Source organism: Malurus melanocephalus, unplaced genomic scaffold, assembly GCF_030028575.1.
Source record: "Malurus melanocephalus ecotype Western Australia unplaced genomic scaffold, MMel_1.1 scaffold_391, whole genome shotgun sequence".
Taxonomy (NCBI): domain Eukaryota; kingdom Metazoa; phylum Chordata; class Aves; order Passeriformes; family Maluridae; genus Malurus; species Malurus melanocephalus.
The window spans coordinates 499,368-521,195 of NW_026623623.1; the positions used below are offsets into that span (position 1 = coordinate 499,368).

General features: G+C 45.5%; 1 protein-coding gene across 1 annotated transcript; it reads right to left on the reverse strand.

Annotated features, from left to right (window-relative positions):
* Positions 1-455: 455 nt before the first annotated feature.
* On the reverse strand, positions 456-21,323 carry CHMP4B (charged multivesicular body protein 4B). The gene is made up of 5 exons (XM_057379170.1): positions 21,014-21,323; positions 5,375-5,552; positions 4,562-4,676; positions 3,916-4,042; positions 456-1,276 (listed from the first exon to the last, which is right to left on the reverse strand). The coding sequence occupies exons 1-5, from the start codon at positions 21,207-21,209 to the stop codon at positions 1,209-1,211; spliced, it is 684 nt and encodes a 227-aa protein (XP_057235153.1). The 5' UTR covers positions 21,210-21,323; the 3' UTR covers positions 456-1,208.
* Positions 21,324-21,828: the final 505 nt, after the last annotated feature.

Genomic DNA, 21,828 nt, shown 5'->3' on the forward strand with positions numbered 1-21,828 from the left:
TTCTTAAACCTGATGCTTTGAACTTAATTCAGCTCTGAYTTCTCCTTAGCGGGGGGATTTTTACACAGAACAAAATCAATTCCAGGATCCCTGAGGTTGAAAAAGACCTACAAGATCACCGAGTACAATCTGTGACTGATCCCCATCTTGTCACCAGCCCAGAGCACTCAGTGCCATGTCCAGTTATCCCTTGAGTATCTCCAGGGATAGGGACTCCTCCCTGCAGAGCCCATTCCACTGTTTAACAGCTCTTTCTGTGAATAAATTCCTCCAGATGTCCAACCTGAACCTCCCCTGGTGCAGCTTGAGGTTCTTTCTTCTTGTCCTGYCCCTTATTCCCTGGGAGCAGAACTCCACCAAAGTTCAGCTGGCTTTAGAGTGGATGTCCCTCATGCCAAAAGAGGCCAAAGTACACCTAAAGCACAGGACACAAAACTGACCACAGCAGCCATGGGTGAAAATTAATCGAGATATTTAATACAGTGCAATCCATAGTAGTTTCTTAATTAAAATAATTGTGTGCATGTATCTGAATGGGTTATCAATTATCACAAAAAAGCAATAAACATTGTAGTGCTATGTAGAAAAATGTACAACTGAACTTTGAGACCTCCCCTACTTCCGAGAGAGTGTGGATCAACTGCAAATCATTCTCACCAATTAAAATGGGCACAGTGACTACGTCGTTGCGGTGACAGACACAGGGCTGGCCACACAGCAGTCGAGGGATATAAATAGAACTGGCAAAGAACTAAAAACCTAAAGCATTCTTGCACCTAAAACACAATAAAGAAGCCGACGGGGGCTTACGACTTTTCCTGGTTTTTAAATGCCTTACAAGACTCCTAGACACACTTAAACGGACTTAAAATTACAGAGTGTTTTTTCAGCTTATTTCAATTCAATATATGGCCCAAATKGAAGATGAAGATCCAGCAGTGGCAGGAGCACAGTCCAAAAGCTGAGTGTTTGATTTTGCAAATACCTTTTCTACAGAAATTCAACCGTATCGACAGCAGGCAATTCCCCCTGCTCCCCCTTCTCTCCTCTGGGCAGACCATGCTATGCAGAAAACAGCAATGCAGTTCCCACTGCTCTGGGTTAAAATTAAAGATAAAGACATTTTGCTTATGCTTCCTCCTCAACAAAACACATTTGCACCCAGGACAGGTAACCAAAGTCTTTTTTCCAGCCAGGTGCTGCTGTGGTTACATGGTTCCTGCCCAAGCTTCCAGCTCTTTCATGTCATCATCCTCTTCTTCCTCTTTCTTCTTGGCTGCAAAATCACAGAAGAGAACAAGTGAGTGGGAATCTTGACAGAACCCAGCAGCCTCTGTGCCACTGACAAACCAATAAATGAAGCACTTAAGGCCAGCTGTGGACAAAAAGTACACAAAATCTTTTTGAACTGAAGTACAAGGTGCTTTGCTGAAAGAGCCAGCGAGGGCTAAACTTCCTGATATTCCCACTTGGAGAGGAAAAGGACAACAGCTCACACAGGAAGAATGCAGTGAGCATGAAAGTTAAGGTGTGGTGTTTTTTTCAAAATTTCCAAGCCTCCAAGATCCTTTTGGAGGATGCAGCTTCTTACAGAAACTCATCTGATGTCTCCAGGCTTAATCTCTTCCCCATCAAAAATAAATAAATCCCTTATTCCATCACTCAGCCCTCAAAACATCCTATTCCCCTCCTCCTGCACTCCCTGGCAGCTGGGTGGATGTGGATGGGAGGGAGCAGCCACCTTCTCCTCATTCCTGGTTGTTCCAGGGTAGAAAATGCTGCTCTTTGTCACAACATGACRAGTCCAGTTTCCATTAACTCAGCAAAAAAGGTCTGAACCCACAAAAAGCCATGACAATTTTGGAAAATGCAAAAAAAAAAAAAGAGTGAAACAATTCCTGGTCCAAGTGGTTTGTGCCATTCCAAATGAAATGTTTACGTCAGGAGAGCTGAGGGCAGCTCYAAGCTCCAGACCTCTCATTTGTCCAGGTCTGGGATTTGGGTTTCTATATTAAGCTACTCCAGCCTCCATTAAACAAAAACAGCTTCTGCCTGAATTTCTTCTGACACCACCACCAMCAAAATTAATTCCAAAATCCAGACAGCTCCAGAGAACTGGAAAAGCAGGAAAGCTCATGGTCATTTTCCCTTTCAYGAATAAAAAGGAGGTAACAGAGTCAGCTTTACCTCAAAAGACAAATTATTATTATTATTATTATTGCCAAAAACATAATTACACATGAACCAAAGTATTCCCTTTGGAATTCTGACCCATGGAAATCACAGGTAAACTTTTAATCCCTGTGTTAAGTCAATCCTAAATGAAAAACAACTTAGGTTAAAAAAATAAATCCACACAAAATCCTCACCCAATACCATCCCAGAATCCCAATTTTTCCCAAGTGCCAGCCTTTCAGGCARCTTTATGGAAGCAAAAAGTGCCACTTAAACACATAATTGGAATGAATGGAATTCTCACTTCCATCCAAAAGCAGCTTAACATAAGTCCTATGAAACACTGAGCTTGATGCTTATAGTTTTTACTACCAAAATTGTACACAATTTTTATTATTTTAGGAGGTTTCCTTAAGTTTTATGGAAACTTAAATATGCTCACAATTACAACACCTCCTACTTGTGTGCAGTCAAAAAAATGCAAAGAGTGTATTTGGGTCCAAGACACTGTGTTTTAAAACTATTTAGAGAAAAAAAACCTCATTAAACCAGCCAGGCAATAAAAAGGTAATGCAGAGTTTTATTTAATCTGTTTCTCCTGAATCTGATAAAGTCTCAGATATTCTGAGAGAACTCCCTCCCCTCTCACCAACCCCGGTCAGCAGTTCTGCCTGGCAAAGCACAGCTAGGAAACCCCAGAATTAATGATGTCAGAATAAAAACAGTGCAACACAAGAGGAGCAGGGGCACAAAGCAGAACTTTGGTGTCTGGCAGTGCTTCCCACATCCATCCAAGCCTGGAAAGGCAGCAGGATGATCACAGATACACTGACCAGCTGGGATTATTTTCATCCTCTGGTTATTTTTACTTTTTTCCCCTTAGTAAGGACATGGAATAGAGCTGCAAAGTCTACAACTTATTCATCATTTTCAGGCAGATTCAGCAAAATAGGCTGGTAATACTTCAGATCCCATGAATGCTGTCAGAGGTGTCCCAGCTCAGCAGAATTCCATGAGGAATCACTTCAGTTCATACCAGAGGCATCAGGTCAGATTTAACAGCAGCTTTGAACCGTCTGRATAAATACAAACATTTCTTCCTCCATGTAAAGTCTTCCCACCAGCTAAAATTCCCTGGATATGCCCACTCCAGGACTGGGATCACTTTGGGAGTGCCTGGATTGGGTGCAAACTGCAGAGGAGGCCCCAGTATCCCAAAGAGGGGACCCCAAGGGTAGATCCTCCCCAAACCAGAAAAGCAGGGATCAAATWAAAATCCAAAGCTGCAGCAAGGGAGTGTGGATCCATGGGGGAATCCAAACCAGACTAATGGATGGACTGGATGACCCTGGAGGTCTTTTCCAACTTTAATGATTTTATGAGTTMATTTACTGCCCACTCCCTTTTACAGCCCTGGGGTGTTTGTCAAGGTTATTTCCTTGCTGGCCAGCAGCACCTGGAAAAAGGCTTCCTTTTCCCACACCTCTGCTGAACCCTGAGCATCATCCAGGCCCCAGATAACSTGGATGAGCTGGAACTGAAAACAACTGCTTCTGTGCCAGGGAGTGATTTCTGTGCTTCTGTGAAAGGCACATTCCCCCCACAGAGAAATGGCTCTAGGGGTGATTTGGGATTCAGGAAGCAATTCCTGCAGCCAGATCTCCCAAATYCAAGGAGCTGGCAGATAAATAAGCACACTTTTAACAATCCAGGATGCTTCAGGGAAAGGCTGATCCATACCTGGCTTGGAGGGTATTGATATTGAGGGCACATTTGGTAGTGGTACTGTCTCCGGACCACTGATTTCCAGCAAGTTTTTGTCTAGTTCTTCTTGTTCTAGTTCCTCTAGTTCTGCCATGAGTTCATCCTAGGTTTTTAAGGAGAAAAAAGAAGGAACTTTAAGTTGTATTTATTAACAAGTACATTTAACWGATCATATTATTTAAGGAAATAGCATAAAAGCACAGGATCGGAGCAAAGTGAGGCGATGAGGAATTTGATTATTGACTGATTTCTGTACTTGGATCTCTTGGAGGGTGGGGAAAGCAGAGAAGGGAAGGAGAAATCCAAGTCCAAATATTTTCAGGTCAGGCTGCCCAGACCATTCCCAGCATAAAGTCCAGGCCACAGCCACCAACAATTCCCAGGAGAGCTTTCACAGCCCAGAACCACACCCAGGCACACACAAGGTGCAGATCTCCAGAGGAAGACCTCCTAAAAGTCACAATTCCTGGAGGGATTTAAAATCTGTGCAGATGTGGTGCTCAGGGTTAGTGCTGGGGCTGGCAGTGCTCAGTCAGTGGTTGGACTCCATGATCCCAAGGCTGCCCAACCCAAAGGATTCCATGGCTCACTGATAKAAACAGAAGCAAATGGAAAGCCATACCTCATCAAATTCCTCCCCAAATCCTACTGGCTTGGAGATGGCTGTAGAGATCTCATCTGCCAGCTCTTGCTGTTCTGCAATGTCCTGCATTAATTCATCTACTTTATCAATGTCCCTGGAAAAAAAGGGAATCAACATTTACATCAACATTTAAAAAACTGCATTTCTTGGGTTCTGCAGAAATTTCACACCACAGTGACATTTCCAAGGCCCTTTCCCAAAATACACTTTGCATGCAAATCTGGATTTTACCCCCGTGCTCTCAACACAATTAGAGATGTATTTTTAACTTTTCCCTGCAAGCTTAGCTCCCAGCAGTTACACAGACACCAAGGAGAGGTTTTGTTCTGCACCACTGGTATTAATAATAATTTGCTCTCTTCCCCGATTTTGCATTATTACATCCACAATATTTGCTTTTGGAGCAAGCACAACATTCCCATAATGCAGTTTTACCTTTAATTATTGCTACATACACCAACTCAACWGCACAGAAAGAAGTTTTAAGCCTCCCCTTGAGGCTTAAAATTTTTGCTGCTACGAGATAGATCTGTAACTGCTGCAGGCTCCCATTTTCTTTAGACTACCCTGGTGTTACCCAGCTTTTGGGTAAGTGCAGAAAATAAAACAGCACTGAACTAAAGAAGCATTGATATTTGTGCATTTTGTTCCATTTTAGTTTAAGTTACAGCCTTTCTAAAGAAAGTTTTGCTACTCCAGCTCTATCTTTGTTATGGAACAGTTGGCATTCAGCAGATCTAAGAAACACCAACCTACAGATCCCATGGAAAGATGCAGGAAGGAATAACTCACATGTTGTCATGAGCAGCTTTCATAGCCTTAGCAGCAAAACCCATGTTCTTAAGCACTTCAGTGTTGGTGTTGGCATTCTCCAGGGCTTCCCTCTGGAATTCAATTGTTGATAACGTGCCATCTATCTGTGCCAGCTGCTTCTCGTACCTCTTCTTGCGCTTCAGGGCCTGCAGGGCAGCTGCACAGCAAAGGAAGAGTAGGATTGATGAGATTTATCCCCCAAAAAGCAGTTCACATTTTGTACCCAGTGCCACTCAGCACAGAGAAATATTTAGCATGTTCCWGTGTTTTTGTCCATTCTTCTTCCTAGATAAAGGAAGCTGCCCAACCCTTGTATTTCCCTCCTTCAACCAAGATGTTCAGAGGTGGCTGCTGCCTCCTGTGCCTTGCCTGTCACACCAGGATGCCAGCCCAGAAGTCACTCCTAACACAGCACAGACACAGACCATGCTATAACAAACAGAGGGCTTTGATATCCAAGCTCTCCCACCCAAAACCAGCCTTGCTCCCCCCTCAGCCCATCACAGGAAGGCAGCACTGCTTGTGCAGCGCCTGACAGATGAGCTTATTGTGGAGTTACAGGGGCAGCTCCTGGCACATGAAGTTATTGTGGTGTTACAGGGGCAGCTCCTGCCACGAGGTTATTGTGGTATTAAGGGGCAGCTCCTGCCACTTGAGGTTATTGTGGTGTTACAGGTGCCAGCTGAGAAGCAGCTCATTCAAATAGAACAAGAAATGTCCCCTGAGCTCTGCACTTAACGCTGTGAAATGCACATTCTAGCAATGTTTGTGTTACTCCTCCTAGAAGGTGCTGTGCACACAGCAAACAGCCTGAGGTGAGAGAAGCCCTCGGGGAAGGTGGTTTGAGCAATTTGCTGCTTGTGAGCACTTGTACAAGGTGGGCTCTGCAGGAGGAGCCCACCCAGGACAGCTCCCAGCACGGGGATCTGTGTGGGAGGACTGGTCCAACCTGCTCCACCCACACAGGGGAGCACCCAGCAGGTGACAACAGCCCAGAGAYACCTGGAGAGAAATCCTGGCCATGGCCATTCCTCAAACACTGACAGGGAACACGAGCTACGCTTCCATGCAGCTGGACAAGACGTGTTGGTGCCACATCCCTGAAGTGTCYRAGGCCAGGCTGGACRGGGCTTGGAGCAACAACCACCAYGTGTCACTTGGAGCAAGACACRAGYAAAGCTTCCCTTCSTGGCATTCCTGCTTCCCCTCCTGCTCTGAGCTGACTTGGCCTCTCCATGATGGTCCTGGTCATAAATACCCTGTGTACTTTCAAAGCTCAYCCTGACCCCAAACTGCTGCTCCAGCACTGCACTCAGCCACACACACTCTTCMTTTCTTCAGTGCTCTGATCCCCGGGAGTCTCCCAGCAGAAATCACTTCATGTGACACGGGACCAGCTCTGCTAAAAACCAGTCTTGGCCCTCCCAACAGCTCAGTAACACACACAGAGAATGGCAGCAAATTAAGGCTTTCAATCTTCCATCTCTAAGAAACGTTATTTCCAAGCAGAATTTTTTGAGGAGAGCAGAAAACAAAGAAAAGAAATCCTGACACAAGACAGCTCTCCTTATCTGCCTTTCTAGAGGGCTGATAACGGGGTGATGTGATGGGTATGTTTCTGCAGCACACACAAAGCATCTGCTATCCCAAAAGCTGATCAAGCCCACAGGCACCCCAAGTGTTTTGGCAGATGCCATCCTAAGATGCTGACAGTCCTGCAATATAAAGTCCTGCAATCTGAAAATCCTAAACAGAGCTTCAGCTCTGCAACTGGTTATAAATATGCTGGATTTGGGTAATTTCAAATTAACTAATGTGGTAGAGAATAAAAAAAGCACTTTTTAATGGGAAGGCCCAGCACACCAAGTAGCTCAGGATTATTTAGGAGATGCCATCAAAACCATCTCAGCTGTTCCAACAGAAATCCAGGACCCCAAACAAGTCTGTACACTGACTTTTACTCCAGTGGCCACTAAATCTCCCCAGTTTTGGGGCCAGGCCAACATCCACTTGTCTGTTAGGAGTGGGAACAGGGRCTTTTCAAAGGACAATGTTTACTCTGCAGAATGAGGCACAGCACAAATATCCCAAACATTCCAGCTTTATTCCACATGATAAAGTGATGAGCAACACATTACTGGCATATTCACGCGGGATAATTCTGGTTTAATGGTTTAATTAAGGATATATGAAGTTTTYTTACTCAGAAAGATAAAAACTGTTAATAGCTGTGTTTATATAGTGACAGATGCTGGGGGAATGCCTGACAACAAGGGGATGTTCTTTATTGAGAATTTTGTGCCTCATGGAGAATTACTGGCAAAAGCAGAGATTTTACAGCATTATATAACATTATACAAACCCAGTAAAGTACTACAATTTATGTACAGCTCTCCACTACAGCTTTCTCAGAGAACAATTACAGTTTGTCTACAATTCATGCTCATGTTTAAAACAAGCTGCTCACACGCCAAACATTGCAAGAATCTTTGTAAAAAATCAGGAGTTCTTATCAGGAGTGTTGGGTAACCCTGTCCCTCCCATTCCCACCCACACTACACCAGAACTGCACTGCCCTTAAACTTCAAATGGACTTGCAGTATTTTCTGGAAGCATTTCCCACCCCTTCAGACCAAGGAAAATGCCGATTTTTTCCTCTCCTTCCTAAGGCCAAAGGTCAGGAACTGAAATCTAAAGAACTGCCACAGTAACACATTTTCATTAAGTTTTTATTAAAGTCAAAGCAATAAAAATTTAATCTGAAAGGAATTGCATTGGCTCTTATTCTCAAAAAAAAAAAAAAAATCCAGCATTTGAAATAAATAAGAACCAGGAGCAGTGGGGTACAAATGTCCTGTGGCATGGTGCACATGCAAGAATTGGGGGTGTCTGAAGTCAGAGTGGAAAGGGGCCTCTCTCTGCCCTTCTCAAAGGCTGCTATCAAATCAAACAGCCATGGAAGAGGCTCTCCTCAGCACCCACACCCCTAATTACACCTTTAATGCTTCCAAGACAGTAATTAAAGGCAGCCAAKGCCATTTATACCCAGCTTTAATTGCTGTGCAACTGCTTCAGCAGGACCAGTGAGCGTATATAGAATTTAAAGCATTTCTCCCCTGGCCAGCCAGAGTTCACTCATGCCTTGGAATGTGTTGCCAGAGATCAGCAGCACATTTTTTCTAGAAACAGCTGATCTCAGCTTTCCAGGACTGTGACAAACTCCTTATCTTGTGTCAAAAGCCACTCAAGATTTCCAGATGGCTGGGCCAGCCTCTCCCCACAGTTTCTGCACAGTGCCTGATACCCAGAGTTCTATTGGACAAGTGGCTGAACTTACTCTGGAATATCCTTATTACATAAAAAAACAACAGTACCAGTTCACATCACTGCCTACTTTAAGAGGGGATTTAACATTTAATACAACCCTCAATGACAGCAAAAWATTAGATCATTCCATGGGCAGTTACACTTACACAAGATAAGAAGCTGCCAATAAAGAGTGTTTTAGACAACATTTACAACCCACACCTTGTCCTTAACAGGCACAGGGGGTGTTTTAACTTTGTAAGTGCAATGTGCAATAGGAATTGCAAGCACTTGGAAAGATCCTCTATAAAAACAAACAGCAGATAACAAACCTTAGCTGCACTTCATTGGAATTGTAATAAAGCTTTCAGAGAATACATATGACTGGGGAAAAGGCAGTTAYAGATATATTTTATTATTATTACTATATTGTAGTTGTTATTATTATTATTATATTAAAGGTAATAGATTTTGAACTACCTAGGTGACTCTGCCATCCATCAAGAGACAAGAGTAGGCTCAAAATGACCTTCTCCATATGACATTTTGATATATTAATTGTCTTTATTATCAGCTGTGACAGGKGCTGGAGCCAATTTTTCTTCATAAAGATTTCCCCACAGAGCTCTGACCAGTTAAAATGGCTATCAGTAGTTTATTACCTCTTTTCTATTGGCAAAGGAATGTAAAATTCTTTTCTGTGTTAATGAGCATCAGACTGTGATCTCTGCAGTTCCTTTTTACAGAGACATTCTCACAAAGGAAACACCGGATTCCAGGGAGGAATAAAACTGCAGCTGAGTCCAGTGAGATCTAGGCTGGTTGCTTCAATTTCCTGAATGTAAAACATGCCTAAAACTACATTCAAAGAATATTTTTCATACTCTTTAACGTAAAAAGCTTTTCCTTCCTCTGCTTTTTGTTTCACTTTGGGGTTTTTGGGGGGATGGTTTGTAATTGGTTGTCAGTGGGTTGGGTTTATTTCCAGTTCTCAGACCGAACTGTAAAATTCTATTTTAATTCTCCATTTATTTGAATTTCTGTGGTAATCCCCAATGCTAGAAATTCCAGCCAAAGTTCTACACCTACTATCTGACCATGGTGATTCCCAGGAATCCCAGGATTTAACGGGGATGTCACCAYGACAGGACCCAGCCCTCCAGCAAAACTGAGAAGCAGGAACTTGTGTCACTGTTTTCAGTCACTTTTCCTGCCTAATGAACACCCAAAAATGAAAAGAGCAGAGTCATTCAGCCAGACTCTTCTCCTCTGTCAGCAAATCAGTCAGAAAAACATGACTGCTCACCCAGATAATTTCACTTTGTCCTCCAGAAATGCTATCTGTAAGAATTTGACGTATTTTAAATGATTTTAACCTGTGTATAGGCAAAGTATTATTAGTAAATGAGCTGCTGTGAGTCTAATGATTTTCTTTGCAACATTTAGAGCAGTTTGTTAGTCAAATGAGACAAATGTTCATTGTGATAAGCAGCTTGCAGGATAATAAAAATACAATTTTACTACATGGTACTGCATTCAGAGAGGAAAAATTGACTATGAATGTCAGCAGTTTTGCTAAAAGTCAACAGCCCTCYTGCAAATAAATATTCCTTACACACKGGTAGGACAGGCAATATTCTTGGGATATTTATGCACACAGCAATTCTCTGGAATTAAAGCTTTTAAATCTCATTAGCAGGAAAGTGTAGATCAGCAGATAAAAGCCAGGAAGAACAAGACTTCGTTCCCTACATAACTGGAACTTCAAGTTTTRSCTGGCAAAAACATATCTCAGCTTGAGAGGAACAAAGAGCYRGGAACAGAACTCAAGAGTTTCACTGAACTCACAAATTCACCTAAATATATCTGYACCAAGGCCCAAGTATTGGTGAGCCCAGAGAATTTGTCCTGACACACTGCAGGTGTCTCCTGCTCTGCAAAATCCTCCCCAAAATCAAACTGAAATAGAGAGGCTTCTCCTCCAGAGGAAGACACTGGAGTTAATAGCTCTGATTACTCCAATTGAGGGGAAAAATAACCTCCCATTTAATYCTTGCATTCTGTCAGGCAGAAATGGCAGCAGCAGAGCTGTCACTGCACAAGGACATCAGCAATATGAATATGCCAAGGGAAAAGTTCCACAGCATATGATGTGCACCAAATCTCTGCCAAAATAATAAAGAGTGCCAGAGCTGCAGAGGAGCTTCCCAAACTGGGACGCCCCTGGAGCAGCAAGCCCAGGAACTAAATTAGGATTGAGATAATCAACTTAACAGKGGAAGAGCATTTTGCACATTACCCCGTGCAACCATCTCTAATTTGCTCCACAGAAAGGAGGGTCATTATTTTTGCTGCTTCTGAAAATACCATTCCATCTTCCTGGCACTCGSCTCAGCAGTGAATTTAATCAGGAACAACATCCTCACTGTCCTTGGAACAGGATAAACAAGGGGCACTGGGAGGTAGAAGGAGTAATTGCCTGCCTTGGCTGCCGTGAGGAGCTTTATCTCAGGCAGCAACTGCTCATCTCTCACTACTGAGAGCCAGCAAACTGCCTAAAATATCTGAAAAAAAAATCCTAAAAAGTGAATTTAAAGCGATTCATAAATTATCCCCCACTGCTATGAGAGATTAAAAGGTAGATATAAACCCACTATAGACTGACCAAACTTTGTTCACACCACTGAGTTCTGCCTTGAATAAGAATCTCTCTGCAGAGCTTTGACAGCTCCAGGAACTGTTAAACCAGGACTGCCTGTGTTGGTTCAACACAGGGCAYCCAGGCCATGCCAAGGAATGCTCATCCCAGGCCAGGTGAGTCTCAGAACACAAAATGTCAGAGGTCCAAGAAGCCAGGTGTGATTTTAAGCACTGTGATGTCCAAGAGGTTGGGACACAGAGGTACCAAGGCACGGTTATAAATAAATCCTCATCAATTCCAATATCAACCCTGTGCAGAGCAGCAGGAGTTCCTTTCCCATGAGGATCACCTCCTGGGAGTCCTGCTCTCTCAAGGACATATTCAGCTCTAAAAGTCACTTTAGGCTGAACATTTGAAGTCATGATCACATTTCTCCCTGATGATTCTCCCTGTCTCCAGTGCCTGCAGCAGCCTCCTGTGCCTTTCTTTTAGGAAATGTKCATTTTAGCAGGGAATCATGGGCAGAGTTCAGGCTTGGTCCTCCCCTTGTCTTTCTACACCTGCTTATTAAACTCTAATAAACAAATATTTTTATTATTTATTTTTATATAAAATATTTTTATATCAAACCCTACCCTCAAAGGAAGGCAGCTATTCCCAGCTCAGAGAGTGTGACTGATTAAAACTACTTCAATAAAGCACCCAAACCCAGACAGAGAATACAACAAGGTTTCTGCCTAATCTTTTAAAATACAAGATTACAATTTCCTCTTGAGCAAAGCAGTGCCAGAACATTTAGTCTATTGTGCAAGAGATGAAACAAAACAATAAACACTCCTGCTCTAAAAATCTACAAATACACAAAGGAGGGGGGAAAATGAGATAAAGAAAAAAGCATCTGTAGAGCAGCTATCAGGGCTGTGATACAGCACCACCCAAACACAAGAGGAACCACCACCTCCTCCATCACTAGCTCTGCTCAGAGCATCAGCTCAGCCTCTGCACCATGGATTGCAGATGGTGTCCCACATCCACAGCTCACAGGGGGTTTCTTCAGCCTTGGACGGTCATTCCTCTGTCCCTTGAATGTCAAGACAACAATCCTCTGGTCAATAATCCTCTGTAAAATAATCTCCAGGCAACTCTGAGATAGTTTTGTCAAAAAAAAAAAAAAAATTCAACTACAGTGAGCTTTGAAGTTCCAAATGAGAAAACCAGGAAAGAGAAATCCCAGTTACAGAGACAGCTCTGTTCCACCCAGGAGCTGGACTGAGTCTAAGAAATGCTGGCTCAGCCAAAAACACCCAGGCCTGAAGCTTCAAGCGATTCCTTGCAATCTGATCCACCCTCTGGAAGCAAAGCTTGCCCTGTGTTTCCCARTTTTCAGTGTCTCACTCCCTGGGGTCCTGCATGTCTTTGGATGGTGGCAGAGGATTGCAAGACATCTCCAATGCTGATCTACCCAAAACACATTTCTTCCTTCCAMATGAAATCAGATTCTAAGGCTGCCTGAGTAAATAATCCTCCCTCACTCTTTAAACTGTCACTAATTTTGCTGTTAGGAATCTACACCTTCTTTGATAGACACATAAAATTCTGATGTGAATTGAGATAATTATTCAATATTCAACCAAAGTTTAAACTTCTCRGACAAGAAATGTATGTTCCCCAAGGTGTCCCTGGGATTCTCAGCCTGCAAATACTCTTTGTGGGTTTTCTTCTTTATTTTGTGGTTGCTGAAGGTACCTTATTGAAGAGAATTACAGTGAAAACTCCAAATCTTCCTTTGAATCCCTGCCARAAATACGTCAGGTAGAGGTTCAGCTTTGCAGAAACAGAAGTGCTCTTAAATATCTCAAAATGAAGTTTTCTCATAGGAAAAACAAACAAACAATCCAGCTCCCTAAACTGAACAATATTTTTGTAATTAATTCACAAAGCTCAGAAGATCCTACCCTGAAGTGGCACATTGCAAGACCTTTTCTTCCTGGGGAATTAAAAGGCTGCCTGAGAATCCATCAGGCACTTTCCAGCCTTGGACCATTATTATTAGAGCGTTGCCAAGTCTAAGAATTTCGCTGATSCTGTCATAATATTTAGCATTTCTCTTAACAGCCTAACTTCCCCAGATGAGATATTTTGGGATGTGAAAAATTACTTTTTTCATGAATGCCGAGATTCCAACACTGATGACTAAGGGGGAAAAGCTGAGAACACAAACCTTTAGAAAGCCAGAAGTTATAAAGCAAATAAGACAAACTGTATTTATTTTTTAGAAGTTTGTACTTCTTGACTCAACCTCCAGATACTCCAGTGGGCAACACTACAGGACTTCCGTGGAGGCTGAAGTGCAGTTTTTAATGGCAATGCCATGCTCTGAGGCAGGGATGAGCTCCAGAGCCAGGTTCAGCAATGAACACTGCTCCTGCTGTTGGAGCTGCCACAGAAGCACTCACAAAAAGGCCTTTCTGCCTCTCACTGTTCTTCCAGGACAGGACACATGCAGCGCCCATCACAGAGATGCTGCCAAGGCATTTTAAAAAAGCATCACTTTCCCTGGAGAYGGTGACTGTGCACAGTTGCCATTGAGCCCACTATGGAGTTTGCTTCGTAGCAAATTCTTGTATTTGATAGCCTAAAAAAATCACCTCCAAGTTTCCAAAAACCACTGATGTTCCTGTCACTCTGYAATTTCTCTTTTCAGTCCCACTACATCTGAGCAGCCTCTGTGCACTCACCTGGAGTGAAGAGAGTCCCTAAATCTGAATAAAATCCTGCCAAGTCATCACACAACATGGGTGTTTGGCAACACACCCCACCACAGGAATGAAACAATCCTGGTTTGCTGCACACATGGATCACCATGCACATCCCAGTATCACAGAATAAACTAGGTTGGAAAAGACCTTTGAGATTATTGAGTCCAGTAAATGCAAGAGAGATGGGGATACAGATTATCTGGAAAACTCCAAAGTTCCATCAGTCCAGAGCTGCAGGACAACAGCTGCCCATGTAATTATCCTGTAACTCTGTTAGCTCCTGGTTATTGGCTTCATCTCAGCAATGAACCTGGAGGAAACCAGAGCAGAGCTTTTCCAACTGGGTTCCCAACAGTAAGAACATCATGGACAGCACTGTTGCTGCCTTTGGCACAGCCTGGCACTGAGCTTCACCCAGGGGAAACTTCTCCTCTGTGTCCCACCAGTGCTGGGTCATTGTGGCCACTTCAGAGCCCTTGGTACTGGCCACAAGGAAGGTTTGCATGGAATCAGGGTGTGGTTTGGGTTTAGGAGTATTAAAGATCAAGCAGCCCCAGCTCCTGCCATGGCAGAGACACCTTCCACTGTCCCAGGCTGCTCCAAGCCCCGTCCAGCCTGGCCTTGGGCACTGCCAGGGATCCAGGGGCAGCCRCAGCTTCTCTGGGCACCCTGTGCCAGGGCCTCCCCACCCTCACAGGGAGGAATTTCTTCCCAATATCTCATCTATCCCCACCCTCTGGTGGCAGTGGGAAGCCATTCCCCCTTGTCCTGACCCTCCATCCCTTGTCCCCAGTCTCTCTCCAGCTCTCCTGGAGCCCCTTTAGGCACTGGAAGGGGCTCTAAGATCTCCTCAGAGCCCTTACTTCTCCAGGTGAACATTCCAAGCCAAGCTCCAGAGCAGAGGGGCTCCAGCCCTTTCTTCAGGAAGTGTATCCCTGCTTCTGCTGCAAGACTCACAGCGACAGTCCASAGCAGAACCAACCTCCTTCTCACCAGCTCTGATTTGCAGCCTTGGGCTGGCTGAGGGGAAGGCAAAAGTCTGTCAACACTGATGCCTGGCCTCTTTAGGATTCTCCAAGTGCATCCTGCTTGTTTCAGGCACTTTGTGCCAGCAGTTCCAGTTTGCTGGACAGCTGGCTGCAAACTTGATGGAAAGTCAAGCATGAGAGCTGCTCCAGCTTTTAGTTCTGCAACAATCATCCATTTTTTAATGGAGTGAATAAATGACAAGATTTTACTTTCAACCCCACTCACGCCCACACTTTGCTGGCTGCAAAAGTTGGGTCACATCCTGCTGCTCACACCACAGCCCACGCAAAGCCTCTGGAACAAGCATCATGCACTGCCCCAAAAAACAGTMAGGGCAATRCAATTTTGKTTTTTTGGGARCAAGAAGGGAKCGACAGAGAGACCTGAATGATRMAACTMCAAAACCAAAAACATCCCAGTCCASATGAACGCTTCCCAACTCAGCACAAGTCTGAGTAAAAGAGGGTTAAACTAAATTGACAACCTGCATCACCTGCAAATTATGGTTTTTGAACTTGCCTAGGAGCCCTGAAGCAGAATTCAATAATTAGGCCTGGAGTTTAATGAAGTTCTACAATCCAACATTAATATACTTTGAGAGAAAAAGTGATAAACACAAAGTCAGTGGTTGCAAACATGCCAGGTTTCTCTCCTGACAGAGAAGAGGAACAGAGGAAGGATGTATTGCATCAAATACCGTTACCAAAACATATGTAGCAGAATCACAGGGTTTTGCGGTTTGTTTATGCCACTTTTTGGAGGAGTTTTTAAAAAGGTGTTTGTGAATCCCCCCAGTGCTCCCGAACTGTTTTATACCAGAGAGTCTTATCTCCAAAAGCCTCTGCTAAACACTGGTAGGGTAGAATTGCAAAGGAGTTTCCTCCTGTTTTTAAAGATCCAATTAAAGAGAGCAGTTATCACTTTTCCCAAGCCAGGTGGTGAATGCCCATCTCATTAACCTCAGGGGAGGATRAAGGACTCGGGTCTGCACTGTCATCAATAACCTGCACTGAAGCCCTGGGTTGTGGATACGATCCTGGAACTCAAATATCAATTTTGCATTAGACTGTGACTTGAAACACAGAGAAGGCAGGCTGAGGGACAAAAGGTGGGCTGGAAATGCTGCAGGACTCCTGCTTCCCCTTCATCAGTGTCTTACAATTCACAGAAACAAACCCAGGGTCACGTTACTGGATTCTGGGAGCAGAATCACTTCTCTTGCCAAGCARGACAGTTAAACCACACTCACAACATCTGAAGCCTTGAACACAGTCACAGGTCCTCTGAGTCTGTGCCCATGCCCAGAGCTGAGGCTGCAGCTTTCCCTTCCCTCCCTGCCAGATATTGCCACACTTTGAACCACTCAGCCGCAGTTCTAAACAAACCCATCCCGACCATCCTGCAGGCATTGCTGCCACGATTTAATTAATGATCTGYGTGTCCCTTGCTGGCAAATCCCACCTCACCCTCCGATGTTATCAGTCAGTGCCTCTGAGCAGGGACTGCTGCCAGGARAGGCACAACTGCCCTCCCTCCTCCTTCCAGTCACATTCCTGCCTCCYTCTCTTGCCAGCTCCAGCAGTTGTGTGGTTAAGTTTGGAAAACAACTTTTCTTTTAAGAGTTGGGTTTTGTCTGGTTCAGCAGCATGATCCCAAACTCATGCCCGGCCCACATAAATGCCCGCAGCAGCACAGAGGAACAGACAGCGGCAGAGCCGCTCTTGGTGCAGCCTCACTCACTCAGTCCCAGCTGCACATTCCCGGCAGGTTCACTCAAAGGGGGCAGTTCTGACACCAGAACCCTCCAGCTGCAGGGAAATCAGATCMACAGACTGCTGGGACAGCTTAACAAAGGTAAAGGGATGTAATTTCCATCACACACCATCACCAGAGGCACCACTGAGAGCCCCMGGTAGGCATAAAGTCAGGACTTCAGCCTATGCCCAACTTCATGGTTTGTTTGGTTTTGGTGATGGGTGGGGAATAGGAATGTTCTCTTTCCAGGAAAAGCCTGAATTATACAGCAGGAATGTAGCAGTGGGTTTGCATCTATTTTGTGTACTCAGTGCTGGAAAAAAAACCCCCATCACTATATTTAAGCATGGTGAAAACAGAAATGCTGGCATCAGAAAAGAAACACTATTCACTAACAGAAAGCAGAAAAATCTATTAAATGTCTCCTGCTAAAGCCTGGATATATTCTGGCACAGTATTGGCTTTTCATCCATTCCACTGTTTRTGGCCCAAGGGTTAATTAACAAAAAGTAAGATTAGTGGCAGGCAGGCACATCACTGCATCCACTCACCCTGCATCTGAACTCAAGTGAGTGCTTTCAACACTAGCACTCTACAACAGCACTGAGTTTCTCCCCCTGCTGTAATCTTCACACTGAGACATAACTTGAGCTTCGGGTTTCCAGGAGAAACAGGCTCTGGAATTGTTATAGCCAATGTAGTCAGAGCCTGAGGAATTAACCCCTTGTTCCTCTGTGTGCTGTGCTATTTGTCCGGCAACTCAGATTTGCGTGAGCAGGCACAGCCACAGAAAAGCAGAAACACCAGAGTAGTTGTGATTAAGATCAGCTTAAACTCCACAGAAACCGAGCACTGAAGCCCACAGCTCCAGAACCCCTGGAATARATGGAGCAGCTTAGTTTGTATCACAAGGTTTGAGCACTGAGAAAACATCCCAGATGAACSAACGCCATGGACAAACTGGAGCGGAATAAAAGGATGCAGCAGCAGCAGCACAGGGCTCCCAGACCATCAGGCTCACAGCTGCACTCTGCTTTTGTCAGAGCAAAGTTTATTATCAGGGCAGATGTAAAATGCAGTACTGGCTGATTAGCGTTCAAACCAGTCAGTACTGCTGCTGCTYCTATAAATTCACAGAGAGGAGTAAACCCACTTCTTGTGAGGCAGAGCAAAAGTGTGGGAGAGCCTCTCAGAGGGCTGGGTACAAACCTCAGAGCACTCTGTTTTCAAAAGAATGAACATTTCCATGAGAACACACAACAAAGCATAACCCAAGTTCCTCCCGGAAAAGGGAAGAGTAACTTGCATGTTTTCAGACAACCCTTCTACTGATGATTAATCTTGATAGCTTTTCATCCCATGGACAAAACATGGCAAGCACATTAAAGCCATCACTACTGATCTCCCCAGCACACCCAGAACTTTTGATACAAGTTGAAAGCCTCCCATGCCAAGAAACAACAGACTGAAGAAATTTATACTACAAAGTTCCTCATTGTAACTTCAGAATTTTGTGAGTTGTTTGGTTACACASTCTGGATACCCTAAATGCAGCTTACGAAAAAATACACACGAAAAATAAGGTTCATAAACTACCAAAACCCCGCATGTGCTTGAGGCAGGCACAGGAACCAGCAGCCTGTAAGTTTCTTAGACTTAAGCTTTCCTTAGACTGCAGAAATGCTGCGAATGAACCTTTTGAAAGCAGTTCACTTGGCACCTGAACAATCACCCAGTGTGCTGGGGAGCAGAGAATGTTTCCTTTTGTYACCTCGAGTGTGCCAGACACCCATCTTTCCTCTGGGACAACAAAAACGCCATTCCAGCTTTTCCCAAGGTGGCTTTAGGCCACCAGGTAAGCTCCCTGCMCCACTGGATCATCTTTTGACTTTCCAGCTTCCAGTACCATCAGGACTGCCCAGCTGAGATCACAAATGTGCACCATCCACAGGAGATCCTCGAGGAACAGCAGGGATTCCAGAGAGAAGTCATAAAATCTTGAAGAACTAAGCCTTAAGATCCTTCAAATTTTATTATTTAAAATCTAACGTTTATACAAAATAATCTCTAGCTAATTATCTTTTGTTCACTTTTACTTGAAAGCATTCCCACTGTATCAAAGTATTTCCATTAAAATGACAGACTTCCACATATAAAACCAAYGTATTTTTATTTTCATTTACAATATGGATTTAAGTGACTATGCATTAAAATCACACAGATTTTGGATTATAAAACAGCCTGAAGTCAGAGAGGGAAAAAATCCAATAACTGGATATAAAAAATGMAATTTGTAGGAGCTCAGCTGATGACTGACAACCTGAACTCAGAAAAACTGAGTGTGTCCTGAGGGGAATTCACTTCCCAGCAAGCCACAGACAATCAGCTGCTTTAACTCACAGCCCAATAAGAACAGTCGGCCTTTAGTTCTAGAAATGGAAAWAAAGTGGTTTCATTTTCCACCAGAAACCCATCCTTGCCCTTCTCCCTTTCACAGCTCCTTAATTACTCCTCAGGATCCTGTGCTGCTGCAAGCCCTCAATTAGTCTGACCCAGAATCCCGCTGGTGAATGGGCAGGTTTTTCTTCTTCCTCCACCTCCAAGGAAATTTAATCCCTCCCCTACCCGAAGTTCTGAAGGGCAGCACAGAGGGAAGGAAAGAGAGAGAGATGGCATTACAGTGGAGCGAGACAAACCCCTGAACAGAATTTTACGAGTTCAAGAGTGTGAAACAGAAGATGAAGAAACTGAAAAAAAAGGACATATTTTAGCTCTCCTTTTCAGCTCATTACCAAACTAGGCCAAAAACCACAGCAACTCACTGATTAGAACTGTTGCAATAAATTCGATTTAGAACTGACTTGGTTAAGCCTGAAGTCAGGCTCTGCTGAGACCCTCTGACACATCCGTGAGCGTTGTGTGCCGGCTCCATCCACGTCACCACACACAAGGAAGTTCTGGAGCCTGGAAGGAGGTTTGAAGTGCTGACTGAAGTAGTGACATGAAACTCCTAAGGGTAATTACTGCCAATTAACCCTTGCTAGACAGGTGTTTGCAGCTCCCTGTGCCACAGGCACAGCCACTCCTGCTCCAGCTCAGAGGAGGCAACATCCACACTGCAATCAGGATGTGCTTTCCCAAAAACTTTTAACGACCATGGTAAAACAAGCTAGAAGTTTGTTTTCAGAGCACTGGAATACGTAACCTGATATACAGACACATCAAGCACTGCCTGGAAAACACAGCCAGGCTAGCCCAAGGAGGCCAAGCTCTGCCCGGGAAACACCAATTCCCATTTATAAGCTTTAGGAGTGTGCGTCTTGGAGAGAATGGAAAAGTGGGGATAAACCCCAGAACAAGCACTGTTTTCAGAAGAATGAACGCTTCCATGAGAACACAAAACAAAGCACAAGCATAAGCCAGGCTCTTCCCAGAAGAAGCAATATTATCTTGCCTGTTTTCAAGAAACCTTTTTAATGATAGCAAATTTTTTCCTTGTAAGTTTTTCATCTTTTCATCCCATGGACAACAAACAACAAACACGTCCAAGCTGTAACTCCCGCTCTCCCCAACACGCTCAGAACTTTTGGTAAGAGCCGACAAAGATAAAGGTAGATTTAACCAAACCCYTACATTAAGGAGGGTTTGGGTAGAGTTTTTTGTCGATTGGAATTAAAAACCACCACCAGGGCAAACTGAGGCCTGACTGCACGGCGCTGCGCTGCTTTCCAGCTGCTCCGGGCGCTGGGATATTTTCCTGATCTCTCCCCAAATGCGGCGGGCAGGGCACGGGAAGGGAACGCCACGGAGGAGCCGAGCACTATCGCGATATGGGRATCACGAGGCAGTGAGGCGACACCCACACGGGGCTTTCCCCATGAGGGGAGGGGAGGGGTCGGTCCTTCCCTCCCACAGCGAGGAAACACCGCTGGGGCGTGAATCCCGCCGGGAAGGGYGGGACGGCCCGCGGAGGGCGCTGAGGGACAAATAATGGCAATAGGTACAAAATAAAAGCATTACGGTATAAAATAAAGGCACCMGGTGTAAAATAGAGCAGCACAGCCGTGTCTGCGCTGTTCAGGGGCCCTCCCGACCTGTTGCCCGGCCCGGCCCCCCCTCCCCGCTCACCGCGCTTGTTTTTGGTGCCGTGCTTGCGGGCAGCCGCCAGCTCCTGCTCGATCTTCTTCTCTAAGAACTCCTGCTTCTTGCTGAGCATCTCCTCCGTGTCGCGGAGCCGCTGGATCGCCTCCTGCGGGGACGGGCCCTTCCCGCCGCCCTTCCCGCCGGCGCCCGTCCCGAACAGCTTCCCCAGGAGCCCCGACATGGCTGCGCGGGGCCAGGCCGAGGCCGTGCAGCTGCGGTGCCCGCTCCCCTCGCTCCGCTCCCCGCACACACCGACCCGAGGCCCGAGGCCGCCGCTGCCGCCGCCACCTGACTCCGCCCGCCCGCCTCGCCCCGCCGCCCCCGCGTCGCCTACAACTCCCGGCGTGCCTTGCGCCGCCGCGCCGCTCCCGCCGGCGGGCTCTGCGCGCGGTGCCTGCTGGGAGATGGAGGCGCGGCCGCAGCGAGGCGCGGGGCACGCCGGGAAGGCGGTGTCTCCCGAGCGGAACCCGGCAGTGGCGCTAGGGCGCGCTGACGTCACGGGGWCTGCTGACGTCACGGAGCGGTTTGACGTCACGGGGCGGGTGCGGACGGGAAGGAGGGGCTGGGGCCATGGACGGGGGAGAGGGACGGGAGGGGCCGGCTGGAGCGGGAGCGCCTCTCCCTTCCCCCAGGAGCTTCCCTGTACTCCCACACACCCCGGGAGATGAGGAAGGGGGGCTGACACCATGGCCAAAGCGAGCAGGGGTCGGGCGAGGGCTCGAGAGGTGCCGGCCCAGGGGCCGCGGGTGAAGAGTCACRGGATCGTTAAATTTGGAAAACACCGCCAAGGTCCTTGAGGG